The 25,185-nt window shown below is 41.1% G+C and overlaps 1 protein-coding gene across 3 annotated transcripts in view; it reads left to right on the top strand.

The window, feature by feature from the left end:
* Window positions 1–3,407: 3,407 nt before the first annotated feature.
* Window positions 3,408–25,185, top strand: part of LOC138808326 (uncharacterized) — a 47,142-nt gene continuing 25,364 nt past the window's right edge. For all 3 annotated transcript variants that reach the window (XM_069994399.1, XM_069994398.1, XM_069994400.1), the window contains exons 1-3: window positions 3,408–3,483; window positions 5,883–5,999; window positions 21,013–21,083. In XM_069994399.1, the coding sequence (XP_069850500.1) occupies window positions 3,456–3,483; window positions 5,883–5,999; window positions 21,013–21,083 (216 nt within the window). In that variant the 5' untranslated portion in view covers window positions 3,408–3,455. The remainder of the gene's footprint in view (window positions 3,484–5,882; window positions 6,000–21,012; window positions 21,084–25,185) is intronic.

Here is a 25,185-nt window from a genome sequence, read left to right as displayed (position 1 = left end):
TTAAATGGGCCAATCCCGGGGACACCTGGCGTTATATGCTAATCTTGTGGATTTTGCCTTTAAGAATGCCTGTAACCGCAGTTCGGGGCTCTCTCCTGTGCTGAGGCAGAGAGACCGTTTGCCCAAATGCTGAATAAACTCCTCTTGCTTATTGCATCTCCCGGCCTGGAGTCTGAGTTTTCTGGGGCGCCCTCCCGTTGACGAAAGTATCCCAGGAGTCTGGGGTCTTTCAGCATGCATGAAGCCCTGGGTTCGATTCCTCAGTACCATATAAACAGAAAACACTGGAAGTGGCACTGAGGCTCTCAAGTGGTAGAGTGCTTAACCTTGAGCAAAAGAAGCTCAGGGACAGTGCCTAGGCCCTGAATTCAAGCTCCAGGACTGGCAAAAAAAAAAAAAAAAAAAAAAAAAAAAAAAAGATGTAAAATCAGTAGTCAAAAATCTTTCAATAGAATGTATGGCATGGTGACTGTTGTTCCAGGTAGTCAGACTGCCCAAGACAATCACCCAAGACCTACAGTCTGGGTCCAGCATAGACAATGCTGTGAGACTATCTAAAACAAAACAACAACAACAAAAACACACACAAAAACAACCCCACCCCACAACCAAAATCCAGCAGAGAAACCTGGCTCCAAGAACATCACTAGTAAGAAATGCCCGCCTTACACAAATTCCTCCAGAGAATAGAGCAATTCTCCTAGAGAATGTGTGATGCCTCATTATATGAAGTTCACATTAAACTCATCTAGAAAACTCGACAAAAAGGAGTGAAAGAAAGAAAGAAAAGGACAGTTTTACTTCACTCAGGAATATAGACACAAATATGCTAAACAAAGTAGTAGTATTCCAAGTTCAGCTGCTGTGCTATCATACCCAGTACACAAGTCTGGAACACACATTCTAGGTTTGTGCCATCTACTCATCATGCTCAAAACTGGGTCCCCAAAGCTGTTGTTATATTTCCAGGGCCAGAAGCAGTGCTGGACATCAAACTAGTCAGTGGCTTCATATGAGATGAGTGACTCTGGGTTCCTCAAAATAAGGGGGAATAGGAGGGACTGGGGAAGGGAAGAAGGTGACCTTCCCTGACCCCAGTGATTTCCTTTTAGTAAAAGCATCTACAGTGGTTGACAGCTTGTTCATTTGGTATTTCTGCTGGAGTGAGGGGTGGAGAGGAGGATGTGATCATATGTGTTCCTGTTCTTGACTTTCCTGTTTTCTTTTTCTTTCCTTTTTCTCACAAAGCCCAGCCCTTGTCTGCACCTCACCCTACCTGGGAAATCCATCTCTGGGACTTTCAATCTTGGGAATTTCAGAAGGGTGAAATTGTCAGAATCTAGCCACATTGCCACCATGCATGATTCAGTACCCTGAACAGAGATGTCACTGTCCTCCATGGGTACCATGTGAAGGCAAGATGTCTTCAAGGTAGGAGCATGAGATCCTGAAGATCCTCCTCTCCATCTCCTTCCTCTGAGAGACAGCCCAGGCCCTGGACTCTGGCTGGACCTTTGAAATTGAAATCAAGCATCAGGCCATGTGGGAGGAGAGAGCACACTGATTTAGGAGTGGGTGACCAGATATGTCATGTCTCCCCATGTGAAAAAGAAAAAGATTCATACAGTCAGGATTTTCTCGTGTGTGTGTGTGTGTGTGTGTGTGTGTGTGTGTGTGTGTGTGTGTGTGTGTGTGTGTATGTGTGTGTCTGTGTGTCTGTGTGTGAGAGAGAGAGAGAGAGAGAGACAGACAGAGACACAGAGAGAAACAGAGACAGAGACAGAGATTTACACAATGGAGACTTTTAGAGAAGGGAAAAGTGACCACTAGAGGGCACTGTTGGGGTATGTTCCTGTAGACATCAGTGTGAGTGTGAGATTTGTGTGGGAAGGGATTTGGGGATTTGGGGATTTGGTGATCACAAATGCACATGGTTCACCTCCATGTATACTCATGAAGAACACTCAGGTGAGGACAGTAATAGCTCTGTTTGGGTGACACCCCTGCAAGGTGCATGATGGCTGTGTGGCTAAATCCTGACCATGAGAGCATCTTGCTCCCAGCATGAGTTCCCAACAGCCTGATGCCTTCTCCCTAGAAGTGGTCCTGAGGATCCTTGGGCTGGGGAACAGCTGGGGTGGAACCTGGGTCCAGGGTGAATGTGAGGTATGGGGTTACTCTGCTCCCCAGGACTGGAAAGAGAAGAGACATGAGGGGATGATAGGAAAAAAGAGTCTTGCAGCTTCAAAGTGGAAGAGCTGGGGTATTTCAGTGGACCCAAGTATGCCAGTCATGGCTGAGCAGAGAAAAGGGCCCATGTAGTCAGCCCTGTGTCTTTGCTCATGTGGGTCCCACCTGGAATGTCATCCATCACAGAGCGAAGTAATCAGATTCTCTGTGTCTCTCTGGAGACAGGTCACTGATGGCCAGAATGACCACCCCTCCCCTCCTTTATGGTGACTCCAGAGAAAGTGGAATCCTATATGGGTTCTTGGTTTAGAGAAGGATTGGGTTTATAACCAGAGGGATGGGGAGTCAATTTGAGCACAGGAACCAGAGATTCACCATAAGAGTGGGGTAGGAGTCAATTTGAGCACAGGAACCAGAGATTCACCATAAGAGTGGAGAGGATTGCCCAATTCTCTTGGTGACACTCACAGGTCAGGTGTGTGATTGTGTATATTGTGTGGGGAAAGCCTGGAGGAATCAAATGCTTTCTCAGGAGGGGACCTTGTGCCTTGGAGGCTAAGGGGTGCAAGCTAACTGGAAGAGGTTCATAGGTCAGAGACTCAGTAGGTGTGCACCAACCTCAGGGTAGGGAGAATCCCCAAGGGCTGGGTGATGCAGTTACCTTACTGTCTTTTCACCTCATGTGAATGGAATCCTCAAGAGTTGATCCCATGACAGATTTGATTGATTGACAGATTGATTTCAAATTTCCAGTTAGAGTAATATCATCTTACTGTTTCTCCTACCTGAAAAACAAATCATATATCAACTACATAATTTTTGGATGCTTATTTTATAATCCTGTCTGAAAGAAACTTTAATTTCTTTAGATAAGTCTCCATCTCAATAATAATTGAAATGGGTAGGGTTGATATTTCAAATCAGGAATGCAGCCTCTTTTTTAGTCTAAACATGTTTGCTTTGTACCTTATTCTAATCAATGAAAATATTTGAAGAGCAGGTCATTTTTTTGCTTGTTTACCACAATATTGTATACATAGAATAGCAATTTATGAATCTCAGATTCAATTTTTAAAACAAAACATATACTGTCCAATAGCAAACTGCCTGGTGGCAGGTGCTCACAGTGAACATTCTGTGATAACCTGTCACCATGGTGATGTGATGATGCATGTCCTGCCTTCCTATCCAACTGTCACTCAGAACTGAGTCTCATAGCTGGGGCAGTTGGGACGTCCTCAGGTTCCTGCATAAAGTCCCAAGAAATGGGAAATCTGTGCTGTTGCTGTGAAGGTATGTTCATAACAGATCTTCTGAACACTTCCATTTACTCCATCTACAAAACCCATGTTCTTCCATATCCTCAATTTTAGTTTCTTTACTGATTTTTAAGTGTGTTTAAATATTCTGCCATATTATACAATTTTGTTAAAATGCCAGTACTGGGCCTTAAACTGAGGGCCTTGCGCCCTTGCTTTGCTTTTTGTGCTTACTGCTGGCACTCTACCACTTGAGCCATACCTTCACTTTTGACTTTTTGGTATATAATTGGAGATAATAATCTTATAATTTTTTCTGCCCAGGCTGGCTTCAAATTATGATCCTCAGATCTCAGCCTTCTGAGTAGCTAGGATAATAGGTATGAGCCACCAGTTCCCAGCCCAATCTGATTTTTCTAATGAGTTTGTTTCCTTATATTGTAATAACCCATGGGGCCCCGATAATCAGCAGGGCCCAATAGTCAGCGTGGCCCTGTGGCCCGGCCTGCTGGAGGGGGCAGGGCATCAAGAGGCGAGCCTCACCGCTCCACAGACCAAGCCACCGGATAGAGCAGGGCTTGCAGAGGCTGAAGTCATGGCCCCACAGGTGAGCGCCATGCCTCTGGAAGGGGGCGGGGCATGCCGCCGGAAGGGGGCGGGGTGTGATATTAGAGGGGGTGGGGCGTTGAGCCCCACATGGTGAACTGCCTGTGAGGATTGGAGAGGGGGCAGCTTGGGGGAGGAGCATGAATGGTGGTTTGAAACCGTTAGTGGGGGAGGGCACCGCTTATCTGGGTAAAATTCCGAGGCCCCGGGGGCGGGGGTAGGAGATAAACAGTGGCCGGAGGAGCTGTTAGGGGGAGGTTAAGGGGAGTAAGGGAAAAACTGGGGTCCTGAGGAGAGGAGAGGTTAGGGGAAAAGAGTCCGGAGGGAGGAGAGAGGAGTCCGGAGAGGAGTCCTGAGGAGAGGAGTCCGGGGGAGACCGGAGTCCTGAGGAGACAGCGCGGAGGAAGGGGAGGAGCAGGAGTGCAGGAGAGACGGCAGGACCGGAAGGCCTGCCCGAGCAGGGCAGGCCTGTGGAGGACAGGGCAGCCTCGGGAGATCATTTGGGGCTCATGACCTCTGGAGAGGGAGACAATCCACTGAGGCACAGACTGAAAGGTGGACAAAGAAGTTTATTTAGGCCAGAAAAGGGTCATGAGACTACCTTGTCCTGGGCTAGATACCAAGAGCAGCCTCCACCACCAAACCTCCAATAGGCTGTCGTCCTGACTCCCCAAATTTTATTAGTTGGTCTGCAAACCTCCCAACCTCAGACCTCCGAAGCTCCAAAGCGAAGGCTGTTCCCTTTCTTCCCTTCCTCCTGCTCTGCAGGCCTCGCCACTCTGCACAGGCCTGCCCTGCTCTGCTCCTGCGGGCGCCTCTCCACAGGCCTCTCTAGAGGAAGGTCCCAAATGGCCTCCAGAGGAGGCCCCAAATGGCTCCTTAAGGAAGATCACAGGAAATAACATACAATCTGTGAGCTGCAGAGCAAGTAAAGGAAGAAGAGCGTATGGCTCATCTGTATTTAACCATTGTTAGCCTTATGACATAACTTAGACTATGTGAATACTTCCACATCTCCAAATAGGGAATTTAGGCTCAAATTGTATAGCTTCTAAGATGGATTTGAACCCAGCCACCAGGCCCAGTCCCTACTCCCACTATTTGATCTGTTTTTTTCTAGGGAATTTTCTCTCAGTGAAGGCATTTGTCCACACAGTCATTCTTTTTTTTTGGGGGGGGGGGTCCGGTTGTGGGGCCTGAACTCTGGGCCTGGGTGCTGTCCCTCAGCTCTTCAGCTCAAGGCTAGCGCTCTACCACTTGAGCCACAGCGCCACTTCCAGCTTTTTTCTTTTTGCTTATGTGGTGCTGAGGAATCGAACCCAGGGCCTCAGGTATGCAAGGCAAGCGCTCTACCACTAAGCCACCTTCCCAGCCCCCACACAGTCATTCTTTTACACTGCAAGATCTCCCTAGAGCTTCCTCTGACTCTAGTTGCTTTGCCCTCCACAGGATGAAAAAGATAAAAAGTTCAGAGAGAAGCTTCAGTTTCCTCTCCTCTATTTGAAATATGCATTATATTACTACTAACTATATTCATCACTGGGCAACCAAACAAGAGAATTTATTGCTAATTGAATAATATAACACTGAACGCATAGACCTTTCTCTCCCTGCCTTCTTGTAACTATTATTGTACTCGCAATTTCTACAAAATGTTGAATCCACTTTCCTACATTCCATCTATGAGTGAGATTGTCCAGTCAGTATCTTTCTGTACCTGATTATTTCACTTAACGCAATATCCTGTGAAGAAATTATTACTAATTGCTCTGGGGTCTTCTCCCAGACAAATGTAAAGATCTGACTCTATTGTAATATATTTCCCAGGTTCTTGCTGCTCAGATATTACGATAATTCCATGGAGGTCAAGACACAAGCAGCGGGTCACTAAAATCCATGTTCGTCAAATCAATAGTGCATGTTCTGCAGAAGAGATAAATGAAGGTATTATGACAATTCCATCATCACTTCATTCAGCAATAATGGTAGTAGTTTATTCAGGGTTCTATATTTAAAAGTCCTCTCTAAAAGTGCTATTCCATAGTTTTCTTTCAGGTGTGCAGATGTAGATCTGTTAAGCCAGCAATTTGTGCTACAAACACAGATCTATACACCACTTAAAGTTTGGTTTAGTTTTAATAGTAAACATCTCAAAGTAACGTTAATGCATTTAGCCAGTTGCTAAACATTAGTTGAAACTGACCTGTTCTTGAAGTATCAGATCTGGGAGTGGGGAGTGGTATTAAAGTTTGAATTCAGGGCCTTATACTTGTGAGGTGGGTTTTCTACTGCTGAGCCACACCTTCAAACACTTTTTGGCACTTTTTTTTTAAGTGGAGTCTTGCTTCCTGCCTGGGTGTATACCTGGACCATAATCCAGCTATTTTTGTTTCCCACCATTTTGCTGCGATGTCAAGCATGAACAATTTTCCCAATCTCAGCCTTCCAAGTACTGAATTATAGGTATGCCAGGCACAACATCAGATTTTTTTTTGGTACCCATCTTGAAACTTGAACTCAGAACTTGAGTGCTGTCCCTGATTTTTGTGCTCAAGAACATTACTCTACCATTTGAGCCACAGCTCCATTTCTGGCTTTTTGGTGGTTGATTGGAGATAGAGTCTCATAGACTTTCTCCCTGGGCTGACTTTGAACCATGATCCTCAGCTCTCAACCTCCTGAGTAGCTAGGATTATAGGCATAAGCCATTGGCACTTGGTTGAACATCAGATTATTATTTTTTTAACAGAGAATTTAAGCTGGGTGCTGTGGTTTTCATCTGTAATCCCAGATCCTTGGGAGGAAAAGATAGGAGGATGGAGATTTAAGGTCAGCCTGGGCAAAAATATTATTGTGATTTTATCTCAAAGAACAAATCATACATGATGACCACACCTGTAACCAACAGGTGAGAGGTGTCTTTAGAAGGATAGAACAGTGGTTCAAGGCAGCCTGGCCAAAGAGCAGGAGACTGATTAGGAAAAGCTGTCTTCATTGAAAGAGCTTTGGCTCTGAGGTCTTTGATTGATTCTGGTGCAGGGTGATATATAAGGATCTAGCTGTAGTTTTCTACAAGTAGTTAACCAATTTTGCCAGCACCATTTACTGAAGAGGCTGTCTTTCTTCCATTCTATTTTTTAGCTCTCTTATTGAAGATTAGATGGCTATAGGTCTGTAGGTTCATTTCTGGGTTTTCAATTCTATTCCATTGGTCCTGAGGTCTGTTCTTGTGCCAATACCAAGCTGTTTTGATTACTATGGCTTTATAGTACAGTTTGAAATTTGGTATTGATATTCCTCCAGCACTGTTCTTTCTGCTAAGGATTGTTTTTGCTATTCGAGGTCTTTTATTGTTCCATGTGAACTTTTGGATTGCCTCTTCTATTTCCTTGAAGATTGAGGTTGGAATATTGATAGGTATTGCATTGAATTTGTAGATAGCCTTGGGAAGTATTGCCATTTTCACGATGTTGATCCTTCCAATCCAGGAGCATAGAGGTTTTGCTACTTTCTAAGTTCTGTTTTGATTTCTTTTTTCAGGTTTTTAAAGTTTTCATCATAGAGGTCTTTCACTTCTTTGGTTAAGTTAATTCCTAGAGTTTAAAAACAATTTTTTTTTTGGGTCCGGTTGTGGGGCCTGAACTCTGGGCCTGAGCGCTGTCCCTCAGCTCTTCAGATCAAGGCTAGCATTCTACCACTTGAGCCACAGTGCCACTTCCGGCTTTTTTCTTTTTGCTTATGTGATGCTGAGGAATCGAACCCAGGGCCTCATGCATGCAAGTGCTCTACCACTGAGCCACCTTCCCAGCCCGGTATTTTATTTTTTATGGGGCTATTACGAATGGCTTTCCTGATTTCAGCCACGCTTTTCTCATTGTTGGCAAACAGAAAAGCCATTGATTTTTGAGGGTTAATTTTATACCCTGCTACATTGCCAAAGTTTTGAATCAGCTTGAGTAATTTGGGAGTGCAGTCCATGGGATTCTTCAAATACAAGATCATGTCATTTGCAAAGAGGGAGAGTTTTACTTCATCTTTCCTTATTTGGATGCCCTTTATGTTTGCATCTTGTCTTATTAATGTAGCTAGGCATTCTAATACTAGATTGAAGAGAAATGGAGAGAGTGGACATCCTTGTCTCGTTCCTGAGTTAAGAGGAAATGGGGGGCTGTGGCAACTGGGTTCTTCCTATGGTTCTTGGGATTCTCAGTTTGGGTGAGGTTTCTTGGCCTTTATTGTGGTCTTGTTGGTTTTCTATGTGTAGGACATCTTTAAGTATCTTTTGTAGGGCTGGTTTGGTGGAGATAATATTGTTTCCGTTTTTCTTTGCTATGGAAGGTTTTTATTTGACCTTCGGTTATGAAGGAGAGTTTAGCTGGGTACAGTGTTCTTGGTTGATAGTTGTTTGGTTTTAGGGCATGGCATACATCATTCCAGGCTCTTCTTGATTTAATTGTGTCTGCTGAGAAATCTGAGGTGATTCTAATTGGTTTTCCTTTTTGGTGATCTTTTCTCCTTGACAGCTTCAAAGATCTTTCCTTGGTCTGAATTGATCCTGTGTGGATTATAATGTGACAGTGGGATGTCCTGTTCTGGTCTGGGGTTCTAAAAGCTTCTTGTATCTGAATAGGCTTATCTTTTTGCATGTTTGGGGAGTTCTCTGCTAGGATCCTGTTAAACAAATTTCCTAGACCGTTAACTTCTGTCTCTAGGTGCTCTTCTATACCCATTATCCTCAGATTAGGCCTTCTGATGGTGTCTTCCAGATATTGAATAGATCTATCATATTTCTTGGATTTGTCTTGGATAGCTGTATGTTCTTTCTGTATAATATCTAGGCTGTCTTCAATTCCCGAGATTCGATCTTCTGCATGGTCTAACCTACTGTCAGACTTTCTACTTTTTTATTTCTTTTCCTTCTAATTGGTTGGCTTTGATGGCTTCAAATTCTTTGTTGGAGTTTTGTTTTAGATCTTGTATGAACTTCTTTACTTCCTTAATTTGGTGTTCAGTGTTTATTCTCAAATCACTTAGTTGATTGGTTATGGTTTCCTTGGACTCCCATTCCTTCTGTTGGTCTCCATTCAGTATTCCCTTTGTGGTCTCCTTGACTTGTTTCAGCTGTCTGCTTATGGATTCCATGAATGCCTCTATTGATTTTTGTCTATTCTCATCCTGCCCTCGCAGTTCCTGTATTGCTCTTTATTAGCCTCCTCACGTTCACGCAATTCCTGCAGTTCTCTTTGTCTGTTCTCAGCCTGCTCACACAATTCCTGTATCAATCTTTGAGTAGCTTCCTCATGCTCATGAGATTCCTGTATTGATCTTTAGTTTGCCTCCTCTCTCCCTATTACGCTCACACTGAGTCCTTTGCAGGTTTTCAATCTTTTCATTCACCATGTTTACCAGTAGTGTTTGTAGAGCTTTATGGGTACTCTCCTCTGGATTATTCATTATCTGTTGTGTCACTGATTATCATGAGTGGGAGTTGAGATACCCAGACCTGCCATTTTTCTTGTGTTTTTCCAGCTTGTTCTGCCCATTTGGTATGAAAGTAACACCAGTTTTGTGCTAGAACATTATTTTAAGGCAAGCATCAACCAAAGTCCTGTAGTTGCACAGTCAAAAGTCTGCAGATACAATCTAGTTCAACAGATATAATCTATTCAACATCAAACAACTATGTAATAATTGGCTATGAACAGCAAAGAGGAATTTGGCAAACCAGAAATTATTAGGTTTAGGGAGAAATGTGGGGAAAAATAGGAATGGAGGGATGTGGAAAGGTAAAAGGCGAGTGAAATTAACCAACTCCTAATCTCTTTTTTTTTCTTGCCGGTCATGGGGCCTGAACTTTGGGCCTGGGCACTGTCCCTCAGCTCTTCAGCTCAAGGCTAGTGCTCTACCACTGGAGCCACAGCACCACTTCCGGCTTTTTCTGTTTATGTGGTACTGAGGAATCGAACCCAGGGCCTCATGCTTGCAAGGCATGCACTCTACCACTGAGCTACCTTCCCAGCCCCCAACTCCTAATCTCAAAGAGGGAAATGGATTGGACAGAATGATAGGAGAGAGAGAAGAGAAAAAAAAGAGACAAGAAAAAATGGAAGAATAAAAATTTAAATTTAAAAATGAAACACTTAAAAATTATGCAATTTTTTAAAAGTAATATTGAGAGAAGAATGGGGATAAGATGAGAGGAGGGGAGGGATAGAAAGGAAACATGAAAAACGAAACAATAAAAATACTTAAAATATTATATAAGTATAAAGACATAATATTGCTATTAAGGAATTTAAGTCTAAGAGTTTTTGAATTGAGTAATAAATTTCTGGATTAAGTGTGTATACAATGGGGGATAAGGTCTAATAATTGACGACGAGTATATCTGAGGATGAACAGAATACCAATTAAGTCACGCAAAAAAGAATGAAAGAGAAGAAAAAGTGAAAAGAATGAGAAAGAAAGAAAGAAGGAAGGAAAGAAAGAGACCAAAAGGTCAGTTGAAATTTAAAAAAAGCACCCACACACATACACCCAAAATAAACATAAGAGGAAGAAAAAAAAGATAAATAGAAAACAATTTTTTATTAAAAATTTTAAAAAAGGTAAAAAAAAAAAGAGTTCTTTGTTTATTTTTTGGGGGGCGGGGGGTGGATTGAAAGATCCTGTATCTCCCTTGTGTCTGTAACCAGTCTCTTGGTGGAGTCTCTAGTCTGCTTGTGGTGTTTGGTTTTCCTATGGCTTGATTGGTTTCTTTGGAGTGGGGGGTCCAATTGTGGGGCCTGAACTCTGGGCCTGGACACTGTCCCTCAGCTCTTCAGCTCAAGTCTAGCGCTCTACCACTTGAGCCACAGCGTCACTTCCGGCTTTTTTTTTGCTTATGTGGTGCTGAGGAATTGAACCCAGGGCCTCATGCTTGCAAGGCAAGTGCTCTACCACTGAGCCACCTTCCCAGCCCTTGATTGGTTTCTTAAGTCAGTTTGTTTGGGCAGGCAGAAAAATGCTCTGCTTTACCCAGGATTTTGTGATCCTCCTCCCAGGCTAGTTCAGTGGAAGGGAGATCTGCTTTGAGTTTCACAAAAGGAGATGGCTGTTTGGAGATGCTTTGATGAGTCTAGATTTTGAGTAGAGTTGAGGCCTTTCAGCAAACAGTAGCTTTTCCCCAAGGGGCTAGCTTGTGAGACACTCACAGAGCCCAGCCTGGAGCTATTCTCAGGGTTTATGTTTACTGAATTTCAATTGATTGTCTAGGCTACTGTAGGGAGGGGCAGCCTCTGGCTCTGTTTACCCAGTGAAGAAAGCCAGTAGGGTGGGGCCGAGCTTTCTCTGCCTGGACTGAGTGACTTTCCCCTGGGTGGAGCTGAGCCTGGCAGGTCAGGTTAGGTTCCTGTGACCTGCTAAATGACTCTTTTGTTTTCTTCCAAGGCCTGAGTTGGAGCTAGCTGCTCAGCTGGGCCTTTATCAATATCAAAGATGGAGCTTTCTGGTAGTGGGGGTGGGGAGGGAGGGGTGGCCTTCTCTCCTCTGCTCCCTGAGAAGGAGTGAGGATGTCAGGGTTCTACTCACGCTGGAGTCTTGGTTCCTGGGTCATCTCTGGTCTGTGATCTGCAGGATGAAGATGTCTGCTCCTTGTCAGTTCTTGCTGGTGTTGAGTAGAATCCGCTCACCCACTGCATCTGGCGCCATTGTCCTGGACTTTCTGTGTTGCAGGTATGGCGGTACAGCTGCCGCTGCCACAGCCGCAGCCACAGCTGCTGGCAAGTGCTCAATCTGTCTCCTTGCCTAGATTTTCCCTCTCTGGCCAAACTCTCTGTACTGTGATGGCACACTTGGTGTAATTCTCTGGCCTAGGACTGTTCATTGGAACACTAAAACTGCTTTCTATGCGAGAGCTTGTTTAGCCTCCAGCTTCTTCTCTGCCATCTTCCCGGAACTCCCTCCTTGAGCTTTTTTACTCAAGGCTAGCACTCTACCACTTAAGCCACAGCTCCACTTTTGACTTTTCTTATTTTTCTAATAGTAGGAGTGTCACATACTTCCCTTCTCTGGCTGGCTTTGAACCATGATCCTCAGATCTCAGCCTTCTGAGTAGCTAGGATTACAGGCATGAGCGACTGTGCCCTAGTACATCTCTATTGTATTTCTGCTCCCAAATTTCAGAGTTGGAATCACAGTCTATGCAACATTTTTAGACTCTTGTACTTTATTTCCTAATACACATTAAATATTTGTTTTACTGTATATTCTTTTAGATCTATACTTTGCTGATTCATTTTTCATAGCAATCAGGATTTGAACTCAGTACTTTGGGCTTGCTAGACAAGCATCTTACCATTTGAACCATACCTCTAGCCATAGCTAAATGATTTTTAAAAAATTACTGAGTAATTCAGGTGCTGGTGGTTCAGACCTGTAATCCTAGCTACTCAGGAGGCTGAGATCTGAGGATTGTGGTTCAAAGCCAATCTGGGCAAGGAAAGTCCATGAGACTTATATCTCCAGTTAACCAGCAGAAAATAGGAGGTGGCAGTGTCCCAAGTGGTAGAGCTCTTGCCTTGAGCTGAAGGGACAGCGCTCAGGCCCAGAGTTCAAGCCCCATGACCACCACCAACAAAATAATGAGTAATATTCCCCTAGATAAATGTTCTAGAGTTTATTGGTCTATCCTCTAACTGAGAAACAAACAGCTGGCTTGCATTCAGTTTAGACAGAAATCTTTCTGTACAAGCTTCTGTGTAAAGATATATATGTAGATAGATATCTATGTCTATACCCATATATGTTTAACTAGGTAAGTGTCTAGAATTAAGATCACTTGTTTGAGTGGGAAGATTATGTTTTCCTTTGTAAGAAAGTACAAGTCTTCAGTTATTTCAATTTTCCATTATGTGCTTGCATTATGTGCTAAAATATGATATACTTTGGAAAATGTTCCATGGACTTTTGAGAATGAGTATTGTGATGCTGCTGGATAAGATTCTAGATGTCTATCAAGTCTGTGGTATCATTTAATTTTGAAGTTTCTTTGCTGATTTTTTTTGTCAGTTATAGGGCTTGAACTTAGGGATTGGATGTTGTCCCTGAGCTCCTATTGCTCAAGGCTAGCACCCTACCACTGTAAGCCACAGCATTTGGCCTTTGCTAATTTTTAATTCAGACAGTGGATCTATTGGTGAGAATCAGCTATTAAGTTCCCTAGTATAATTATGTTGGTGTCTACTGTGTTTTTAAGTCTGATAGCACTTCTTCAATGAAATTTTGGGGCACCAAAATTGGGTGCATATATGTTAATTGTTAGTTCTTCCTGATGAATTATTCTCTTTATTAATATGAAGAGACTTTAATCTCTTTTAACTAATTTTGGTTTGTACTCTATATTATCAGATGAAGGTACAGCTACTTCTGCTTGTTTTGAGGATCCACTTGCTCGGTACATCTTTTTCTACTATTTCATTGTTACTGTAAGTCATTGTTATGTTTTTTAAGTAAGATGAATTTCTTATAGACAGCAAATGGTCAAGTTCTGTGTTGTAATCCATTTTTATCATTCTATGTCTTTTGGTTGAAAAACACATTTACATTCAATGTTATTCTTGAAAGGTATATAGTAATGCTTGCCTTTTAAAGTTGTTTCTTTCCTGTTCTCATTTGCTTATCTACTCATCTGGTGCAATTTATTTTCACCTCTGCTTTTACCTTTATCTTGTTCTTCATGGTTGAAAGCCAGTCAGGGCAAGGAAAGTCCATGAGATGCTTATCTCCAATTAAGCAGCAGTAGATAGGAAATGGTGCTGTGGCTCAATTAGTAGAGCTCTTGCATTTAGCTGAAGGGATAGTGCTCAGGCCCAGAGTTTAAGCCCCATGACTGACAAAAATAGTATCTTCTGAAGTGATCATAAATTGCTTTAAGTTTTGCTAATTATGGTATGACATCTTTTTGAATTTTAGTTACAAATAATAATTTACTGGGCAGAGTAATCTGATATTGGATTTGCTTACTTTCAGGCTTGAAATGCATTATTCCATTCTGTCCTTGCTCTTAAGGTTTCTGTTGAGAAATCTGCTGGTATTGTGATGGGTTTGCCATTCTACCTGAGTAGTGTTTCTCTCTTATTGTTCAGTATTCTTCCCTTGTTCTGCACACTTTTAACTGTAATGTGTCTTTGGGTGGTTATTTTCCATTCTTGTGTGTTGAGTGCTTTAAAAATCTTGTGTATATGACTAATTCAGTTTTTCCCCCTTCAAGATTTTAGATTATTGTCTTATTACTTTATTGAATATGTTTTCTACCCTTTTCACTTGCACCTCTTCTCCTTCTTTGCCTATGGTTTTTAGGTTTGGTCTCTTAATGTTGTGTCATAGGTCTTATATGTTCCACTCCTTCCTTCCTTCCTTCCTTCCTTTCTTTCTTTCTTTCTTTTTCTGTCTTTCTTTCTTTCTTTTTCCTTCTTTCTTTCTTTTTCTTTCTTTCTTTCTTTCTTCATCTGACTATTCTAATACGTTGCCATTGACCCTAATATTTTGTCATCAATTTGATCTACTCTTCAGGAGACATTTTCCACAGAGGTTTTGTTTTTATTTTTATTTTTAGAATTTAGCTTAATTCTTTTTCAGGATTTCTATATCTCTGTTGAAGTCTTCTTTCATAGCCTGCATTGTTTTTCTTCATTCATCTATTTATTGTATTCTGTTTTAGTTCATTTAGCTTTTTAGTATATGTTATCTTTCATTTTGTTGTTCATTCTTATAATTATACTTCTGAGTTTTGGGGGCTTTCTTTCTCTTCACTATCGTTAGCATCTACTACTGTGAGGTTCTCAAGCTCTAGAGATGCCATTCTGCTTTGGGTTTTTTTTCATATATCTTGGGTTTCACATCAAGGTTTATGCATTTTGAAGCCAATTTGCTGATTGGACATCTTAATTACCTGTAGTCTTTCATTTAAAGCATTCAAAATCCTCAGGTAGAATCATATAGTGAGAGAGTTGGAGTGTAGTTTCTCCTTACTGGACCAGGGATAGATATAACAGTAGCCAAACTTTCTGGCATGAGCCTAGAGAACCAGGCCTGGCCTCCTACTATCACTCAGATAGTGAGATGATATCTAGTTAGTGTCTTTTGTAATTCCTTGGATTTGTGTTGTTGCTCTCTATGTTTTGAGAGCTGACCTGATCAAGGGTCAGTTGTCTACTTCAGTGCTGTTTCCACGTTAGCAGCATCCCTTCCTTTTGTGTACTGTACTAGTCAAACTCCCACTTGCTACATAGGTCCCCTGTTTGTGTTTTTGGGGCAGCAAAGTGTCTACCTATGGGTGTCCCCTTAATGTACCTGACAGTGGGAGGGAAAAAAAGTAAGACTCTGAGTTCTGAGTGGTGTTTGAGAAATGAGGGGCTCAGGTGCTCTGCCTACAGATCTCAGTTCTCTCAGACCCCTCCCAGCAGTTTGTCATCCAGAGCCACTAGATAGCTTCTAGATGTAGAGTACCCTGCCAGCATGAGACTGGTGCTGTTTCTATAGTGGTTCTCAGGCACTGGGTTTTGCTCTATCCAGGAAGAGCATGGTCACTGCCCCCACCTCTGCCCCAGCCCTTCACTCCCTTAGTTCCTGTTGCTGTTTGGAGTTTTCTACTTTCCTGTATCTAATTCCTTTCCTTTTCATATTCACTTCTTGTAGCTGTGTCCTAATGGTTCTTTGCTTTCTAAGTCCTGGGATATGGCTCATTCTCTAGGCTTGCTTGTATCAGGCTGCTTGCAAGAAGCTAACATACATTAATCATACCAGCAACTCCTGCAATCTGAGGTCTTCAGTGGAGACAAGACCTTTATTTCCTGAAATGTCCTTTGGGCAGTGAAACCACCCTTACAGGACAGAGTGTAACCACCAACAGCTGAGCCTGAGTCAATACCACTACCCCTCAATTTCCACTTCTGGAGATAGTGTGCCTTTGGACACTTGCTGTGTGTTCCAAAACTCCCTGATTGCTGATTGTTTCTTGATTTCTAAGCTTCCTCATTGTGCCTCAGGCTAGGCCTGCCTGGCTATGGGCTGTGTGCACCCAAGTTAATGTTCTTCAAACTGCAATTCTCAGATCACAGCCTCCTGAGTAGTTAGGATTATAGACATAAGGTGCTTGTGCCTGGCCTTCTTTTTTCAAAATTAAAGAAGTCACTTTATAATATTATTATTGCACATATATCATTCACAATTAAAGTTATTATCAGCACATGTGAACTGATATCTATTTGTTGTCTATTTGGTACCATTAAAAAAAATCATCTTTTTCAATCTACCCCCTCTTGCTTGAACTCAGACATGGGCACTGTCCCTGAGCTTTTGTGTTCAAGACAAGTGCTCTACCACATGAAGCACAGCTCCACTTTTGACTTTTGAGCTAAGTCTCACTGGCATTCATGCCCTGTCTAATTTTAAACCATAATCCTCAGCTCTCAGCCTCCTGAACAGCTAAGAAGATAGGTGTGAGTCAGTGGTGCCACTCTCATCTCTAGTTTGTTGTTTGTTAGTTTGTTGTTTTGTTGTTATTGTTGTTGGTCATGCGGCTTGACCTCTGGGCCTGGGCACTGTCCCTCGGCTCTTCAGCTCAAGGCGATTGCTTTACCGCTTGAGCCACAGTGCCACTTCCAGTGTTCTAGTGGTTTATTGGAGATAAGAGTCTCACAGACTTTCCTGCATGAGCTAGCTTTGAACTGTGATCCTCAGATCTCAGCCTCCTGAGTAGCTAGGATTACAGGCATGAGCCACCAGCACCCGGCTTGTTTGTTTGTTTTGATGCTGCTTCTAGGGCTTGAACCCAGGACCTGGATGCTATCCCTGGGCTTTTTTGCTCAAGGCTAGCATTCTACCTACCACTTGAACCCCAGCTCCACTTCTAATTTTTTGCTGGTTAATTGGAAATAAGAGTTTCATGGACTTTCCTGCCCAGGCTGGTTTAGACTACAGTCTTCAGATCTCAGCTCCCAAGTAGCTAGGATTTAGGCGTGAACCACCACACCCAGCTCTCTTCTCTAGTTCTGATAGAGCATATTGTATGACTCCATTTTTTTCTTGTTTTAAAATAACAATTATATTTCACTTGTATTCTTTTGTGTGTGTGTCCAGTCGTGGGGCCTGAACTCTGGGCCTGGGTGCTGTCCCTCAGCTCTTCAGCTCAAGGCTAGCGCTCTACCACTTGAGCCAAAGTGCCACTTCCGGCTTTTTTCTTTTTGCTTATGTGGTGCTGAGGAATCGAACCCAGGGCCTCAGGCATGCAAGGCAAGCACTCTACCACTGAGCCACCTTCCCAACCCTTCACTTGTATTTTTTACATGCTTAAGTGGTTTACTCTGACTTCATTTATGCCTACATAGATAGTACAGAGAACTTTAGTTTTCTCCCTTCAAATTCTTGCATATTGCTGTTATGCACATCACCTTGCTTTCTATTTCCATTACCTAATTTACTGTTGTTATTATTTTAAACTTTTTGGTATTATTAGAACACTTAAGAAAAAGAAAAGATAATCATATGTCCTTTGTTTATTCACGTTCTAGTGATAGTCTTTTTCTTTTTAAAAAATGTAGATCCATCGACTGGAAAATAGCTTAGAGTGCTTGCCTAGCATGAAGCCCTAGGTTCAATTCTTCAGTACCATATACACAGAAAAAGCCAAAAATGGAGCCATGGCTCAAGTGAGAGAGTGCTAGCCTTAAGCAAAAGAAGCTCAGGGACAGTGCCCAGGCCCCTGATTTCAAGCCCTAGGACTGACAAAAAAAATGTAAATCCCACCATACATCAGTGCCTCACAATTGTAATCCTAGCTACCCAGGAGGCTAAGATCCATAAGATCACAGCTTGAAGCCAGTATGGAAAGAAAAGTCCATGAGACTTCACCTCCAAAATAACCAGCAAAAAGCTAGGCTGGATGCACAGCTCACATGGGTCAAGAGGTAGAGTAACATCTGAGTAAGCATGAGGCTGAGAGTTCAAAGCCCAATACCAGAAAACAAAAAACAAGAAAATTGATAACAAATGTCCCAATTATGTCTATGCCTTCTCTCTAAAGAATTTCTTTTAAATTTTGTGACAATGCAATTCTGCTAGTGACACATTTACTTATTAGTAGCTTGTTTGAAAAGTTTTTTCCTTCTTTTTGGAGCAATTTCACTAGACAAAGAATTTTAGGTGGATACTTTCTTTTTAAATCAATACTAAAAATGTTAGTAAAATTTTCTTCATGGTAATATCACTTCTGATGAGAAGTCTGAAAAAATTCTATCCCTTCATCTCCATAGGTCAGTATGTTTTTCTTTATTTGTTTAAATTGTTCATTCACTTGTTTCCTGTGGTCTGAATAAGATAAGGCAATGTGTAGAATTCTGATTGTTCATTTTTAGTATTTAACCTACTTGATGTTCTCTGAACTTCTTAGATTTATGACTTATGTTGAGTTATTGAAACTGTAAAATTCTTAGCTGTTATTACTAAAATGATACTGTTGTGCTTTTCTTCTTGTGTGTTTGTCCTCCTTTTCTTCTTCCTTCTATTTCCATTGTTTATCTTTGCTGCTGTCCAACAATATTTAGATATTCTTTTCCCATTCTTTTATTTTGCATTGCAATTTGATAATTCCCGTTGATATATTTATGCTCACTTTTTCTTTCTTATCTAGGTATAGCTTACTGAAGAAACCCTTTGAGACATTCCTTATTTATGATGTCTGCAACCTCCTTATGATTCCTGCTTGGATAATTTACTTCACACCATCCATTGCTTCAACACATTAATCTTTCTTTCTTCCTTCCTCCCTCCCTTCCTTCCTTCCTTCCTTCCTTCCTTCCTTCCTTCCTTCCTTCCTTCCTTCCTTTCTTCCTTCCTTTCTTTCTTTCTTGTTGGTTGTGGGGCTTGAACTCTGGTCCTGGGCACTGTCCCTGAGCTCTTCATCTGAAGATTAGTACTCTACCACTTCTGGTTTTCTGGGGGTTTATTTGAGATAAGTCTCACAGACTTTACTGGCTGAGCTGGTTTTAAACCACAATCCTCAGATCTCTGCCTCCTGAGTAGCTAGGATTACAGGTGTGAGACACTAGCACCTGGCTTTATTTATTATTCTTTTCCTTTCTCCATCTAAATATTCTGTATTCTGTGTCACATATAAGTCTCTTCTGGCTGAAAGTAGTGCTGTGGCTCAAGTGGTAGAGCACTTGCCTTGAGCTGAAGAGCTGAGGGACAGCACCCAAAGTTCAAGCCCCATGACTGACCAAAAAAAAAAAGGTCTGTTCTTCAGGGTAATTTTCCGTTTGTCTTTAGCATGCTATATACATTTTTATTATTCAGCTTTCTATCTCTGTGGCAAAATAACTTAAGAAAAATAAGTTAAAAGGAAGGAAATTTTCTGCTTTTTGTTTTTGCCTTACAGGTTCAGGGTTTAAGTCTATTTTTTCAGCAAGGTGGCTTTTGGCCACATATCACAATAGGGAGGAAACTGCTCATCACATGGCAGCCAGGAAGTAAAAGTTGAGAACAGGATCAGTGTCCCAATATCCTCACTAAGTCCACATTCCTAGTGTCCAATTTCTTTCCAGTAGGGCCCATCTCTTAAAAGTCCCAGCAGCTGCTAAAAGAGACTGATTATTCTGATGGGTCAAGCTTGTAAAACACAGCCTTTGAGGCAATTATAAGGTCTGAGCCATAGTGTACATTGTTATAAATGGAATTTCTTTTTCCATTGGTCTGTGCTCATGTATACAGACAAAATAATTTTAGCTTCTCAAATTTATAGAATTTATTCACTGGACCTGATTGTGTTCCTAAGGATTTTAGGGAAATTTCATATGTAGTAATATGCTCCCTGTGAGTAGAGATAATCTGATTTCTTCCCTTCAGAGATAGAGGCTTTAATACAGTCTTTTATGTAATTACTCCAGTAAAATTTCAAGTCAATCATGGATTGCTGTGTAGCCTTCTCTTTTTTTGGGGGGGGGTCTGGTCATGGGGCCTGAACTCTGGGCCTGGGCGCTGTCCCTCAGCTTTTCAGCTCAAGGCTAGCGCTCTACCACTTGAGCCACAGTGCCACTTCTGGCTTTTTTTTTCTGCTTATGTGGTGCTGAGGAATCGAACCCAGGGCCTCAGAGGCATGCAAGGCAAGCGCTCTACCACTGAGCCATCTTCCTAGCCCCTGTGTAGCCTTCTTTAAGCCAGGCACTGGTGGCTTATTCCTATAATCCTAGCTACTCAGGAGGCTGAGATCTGAGGACTGCGGTTCAAAGCCAGCCCAGGAAAAAAAGTCCATAACACTCATCTTTAATTAACCACCAGAAAACCAGAAGCAGTGCTGTGGTTCAAAGTGGTAGAACACTAGCCTTGAGCAGAAAAGCTTGGGGACAGAGCCCAGACCATTAGTTCAAGCACCATGGTCAACCAAAATAAAAGCCTTCTTTATAAGTTGCTGATGATATGAAAATTTCAAGCATTAATTCTCCTAAAGTGCATACTTACTTATTTAAGTGATTACTACTATGTATGTGTCAGCATAACCAACTTTTCTAAATCAAACAGAAGATAAGATAAATAGAATAGAGGCAGAACTATGGTAGCCAAATGATTTTAAAACATGGAAGGAGACTTTTTGGGAGCTGCTTGTGCTTTTGATATAGGCAGGAAGAGCAAGAAGACACTGTCATTGGATTGTAAAATGCATCATGAACCCATTTGTATTCTCATAATATCACATTAGTTAAGTTACCTAAAACTAGAAAGTCAAGACTCTGTTTTCATTCTCTTCCTGTTCCACACATTTTTTCCCCTTCATCTTCTAAGCACACTATTTCAGTAGCAATTCATCCCAGGTTTGCTAATCAAATGCTTCTATCAGTTCTAGCCCTGTTTCCAAACTTAGAAAGTTCCATGAATAATTGTTAAGTCACATCAATGTACCAAAATATATCCTGTGTTCTTCTAGGTCTACCTGAAGTCCTGGTAGAGGAGCTTCCAAGAGACAAGTCAATGAATAAGGCCCAACCTATTTCCAAGGTAAGGTTGGTTTCCTTATGTGAGATAGAAATGTGGTTTCTAGGTTTTGTTGCTTTTCAGTCCCATTTAGATATTTTAAAAAATCTGAACCTGTAGATTACAAAGGACTTCTACAATTTCCATTTGGAGAATATAAATTACAAGTCTATTATAAATTGATACTTGAGTTACAAAATCATTAATTATAAGAAAAAGAATTAAATAACGGAACACCCAAATTTATACAAGAAACACTATTTTACTACTTTCCCCAAAATCTCACATAAATCCAAAGACATTAATTGTTGGATACTTTAACATACCACTGTTGCCACTGGATAGCAAAAATGCAACAGAGAAACTTTGGATCTAAACAACTGCATAGATCAACTAGACTTAACAGACATCTACTGAATATTTCACCCAGCAGCATCAGAATACATGTTCTTCTCAGCAGCACATGGAACATTCTCCAAAATAGACCATATTCTAGGTCACAATGCCAATTTGTCCAAATTCAGAAACATTGAAATTACGCCCTGCAGTCTCTCAGACCACAAAGGAATAAAATTAGAATTCAAGACCAAAAGCCACCAAAGAAAATCCTGTAATAAATGAGGCTGAACAACACACTCTTGAACCACCAGTGAGTAATAGAACAGATTAGAAAGGAAATCCAAATATTCATGATATTTATCAAAAATGAACACACAGATTACCAGCTCCTCTGGGACACAGGCAAGTTTATATCTCTGAGTTCCTACATCAACAAATTGGAGAGATCTGAAATCCACAGTTTAATGAGGCACCTGAAGCTCCTTGAAAAAGAGCAACAAACAACAATCCAATAGACAGAAATTAAAATTAAAATTAAATCAGAATTAAATGAATTAGAGTCCAAAAGAATCATAGAATCAACAAAAAAAAGAGTTGCTTGTTTGAAAAAATTGACTAAATTGACAGACCCTTGGCAAATCTTATCTGAAAAAGAAGAGTACATACCCAAATAAACAAACTCAGAGATGAGAATGGAAACATCACCACGGAAACAACCAAGATTCAGAACATTATAAAGGAATACTTCTCAAACCTTTATACTAATAAGTTTGAGAACATGGAAGAAATGGATAAATTTCTAGCAAATATTGACATGCCCAAACTAAACCAAGATGATTTCAACCAAGTTAACAGACCCATATCAAGCATCAAAATAGAAATAGCAGTAAGAGATCTCCCACCCAAGAAAAGCCCAGGATAGGATGGATTTACATCTGAATTCTACAAGGCCTTCAAAGTAGAACTCACACCAATCCTCCTCCCACTCTTCAATGAAATTGAAAGTGAAAGTTTACTACCAAACTCATTCTATGAAGCCATCATAACCCTCAACTTAAAACCAGGCAGGGATTCATCAAAGAAAGAGAGGTATAGACCCATTTCTTTGATGAACATCTATGCAAAACTTCTCAACAAAATTTTGGCCAATTGACTTCAACAACTCATAAAAAAGATCATACACCATGATCAAACAGGATTTATTTTAGGAATACAAAGCTGGTTCAATATATAAAAATCAATCATATAATTCATCACATCAACAAGAGCAAGGATAAGAACCACATGATTATTTCAATTGATGCAGAAAAAACATTAGACAAGATCCAACACCCCTTTATGATGAAAGCTCTGGAAAAACTAGAAATCCATGGAACATTCCTCAATATAATAATGGCTGTATGACAAACCTACAGCCAGCATTATACTTAATGGTGAAAAGCGAAAGTCATTTTTCCTCTAAATTCAGGAGCAAGACAAGGATGTCCACTCTCCACTTCTCTTCAATTTAGTATTAGAATGCCCAACTATAACAATAAGACAAGATGCAAATATAAAGGGGATCCAAATAGGAAAAGATGAAGTAAAACTCTCCCTCTTTGCAAATGGCATGATCTTGTATTTAAAGAACCGCCTGGACTCCACTCCCAAGTTACTTGAGCTGATCCAAAACTTTGGCAAAATGGCAGAGTATAAAATTAACCCTAAAAAATCAATGGCTTTCAATATTATAATTAATGGGGAATTCTTCTAAAATCAGGAACAAGGCAAGGATGCCCACTGTCTCCACTCCTCTTCAATATAGTCCTGGAACCCTTAGCCAGGGCAATAAGGCAAGAAAAAAGACATTAAAGGGATCCACATAGGGAAAGAAGTTAAACTATCCCTTTTTGCAGATGACATGATACTATATATCTTCATGATCGCAAAAACTCCATCCCCAAACTCTTAGAAATTATAAATCACTTCGGCAAAGTAGCAGAATACAAAATAAACCCACAAAAATCAGTTGCCTTCCTGTACACTGACAATATACAAGCAGAGAGGGAAATAAAGGAAGCTACACCATTCACAATAACTTCCCAAAAAATATTTAGGAATTAACCATAGATGTAAAGGAACTATTTAATGAAAACTATAAAAAGTTTTTTTTTGTTTTTTTTTGCTTTTTAGTCGGTTGTGAGGCTTGAACTCTGGGCCTGAATGCTGTCTCTGCGCTCCTCAGCTCAAAGCAAGCGCTCTATCTCTTGAGCCACAGCACCACTTCCATGAAAACTATAAAAAGTTAAAGAAAGAAATTACAGAAGATACTAGGAAATGGAAAGACCTTCCATGCTCTTGGATAGGCAGACTTAATATAGTGAAAATGGCAATACTGCCAAAATTAACATACAAATTCAATGCAATTCCTATTAAAATCCCAATGATTTACATTTCTGAAATACAGAAAACAATCCAAAGATTCATATGGAACAACAAAAGACTAGAATAGCCAAAACAATTCTAGGGAAAAAAGGACAACATGGGAGGGATCTCGATGCCGAACTTCAAACTCTACTCTAGAGCCATAACAACAAAGACAGCATGGTATTGGCACAAAAACAGACCTGAAGACCAATAGAATAGAATAGAAGATCCAGAAATAAAACCACATACCTACAGTCAGCTGATATTTGACAAAGGAGCCAAAGACATACAGTGGAAGAAACACAGCCTCTTCAACCACTGGTGCTGGGAAAACTGGGCAGCCACATGCAGAAGACTAAAAGTGGACCCCAGCCTATCATCATGCACCAACATCAACTCAAAATGGTTTAAAGACCTTAACATCAAACCTGAATCTCTGAAACTACTGCAGGACAGAGTAGGAGAGACACTTGAACTTATAGGCACAGGCAGGAACTTCCTGAACAGAGTCCCAGGATCACAACAAATTGGAGAGAGACTCAACAAATGGGACTACCTTAAAATAAAAAGTTTCTGCACAGCTAAAGCTATAGCAATCAAGCTAGAAAGACAACCAACTAATTGGGAAAAAATATTTACCAGCACTATATCAGACAAGGGGTTAATATCCAGTATATACATGGAACTCAAGAAACGAATCCCTCCCAAAACTAACAAAGGGAACTAAAGAGAGACTTCTCAGAAGAAGAGACAGAAATGGCAAAGAAGCACATGAGTAAATGTTCACCATCCCTGGTTGTGAAGGAAATGCAAATAAAGACAACCCTGAGATACTACCTTACCCCAGTCAGAATGGCCCACATCCTCAAGTCAGCCAAGGACAAATGCTGGAGGGGATGCGGAGAAAGAGGAACCCTATTACACTGCTGGTGGGAATGTACACTTATACAACCACTTTGGAAAGCAGTCTGGAGGGTCTTTAGAAAGCTAAATATTGACCTCCCTTATGACCCAGTCATACCACTTTTAGGCATCTATCCTGAACAACAGGTACCAGTATACAACGACACATGCACCTCCATGTTTATTGCAACACTGTTCACAATAGCCAGGATATCAAAACAACCCAGATGTCCCACCACAGATGAATGGATCCAAAAATTGTGATATCTATACACAATGGAATATTATGCAACCTTAGAAACAACAAAATAATGGCATTTGCAGGGAAATGGATGGAGCTAGAAGAAATCATGTTGAGTGAGGTAAGCCAAGTGCAAAGAGACAAATGGCACATGGTCTCCCTGATAAGTGCATGTTAAATCCAAACTTTTAGGTGATATGACAAAATTAACAGGACTTAAGAAACAAAGGACTTCCA

The sequence above is a fragment of the Dipodomys merriami genome, unplaced genomic scaffold (assembly GCF_024711535.1).
Source record: "Dipodomys merriami isolate MVZ:Mamm:240054 unplaced genomic scaffold, mDipMer1.0.p SCAF_45, whole genome shotgun sequence".
Taxonomy (NCBI): domain Eukaryota; kingdom Metazoa; phylum Chordata; class Mammalia; order Rodentia; family Heteromyidae; genus Dipodomys; species Dipodomys merriami.
Note: the sequence above shows the minus strand (reverse complement) of the source record. Positions and strands in the feature narration are given on the sequence as shown.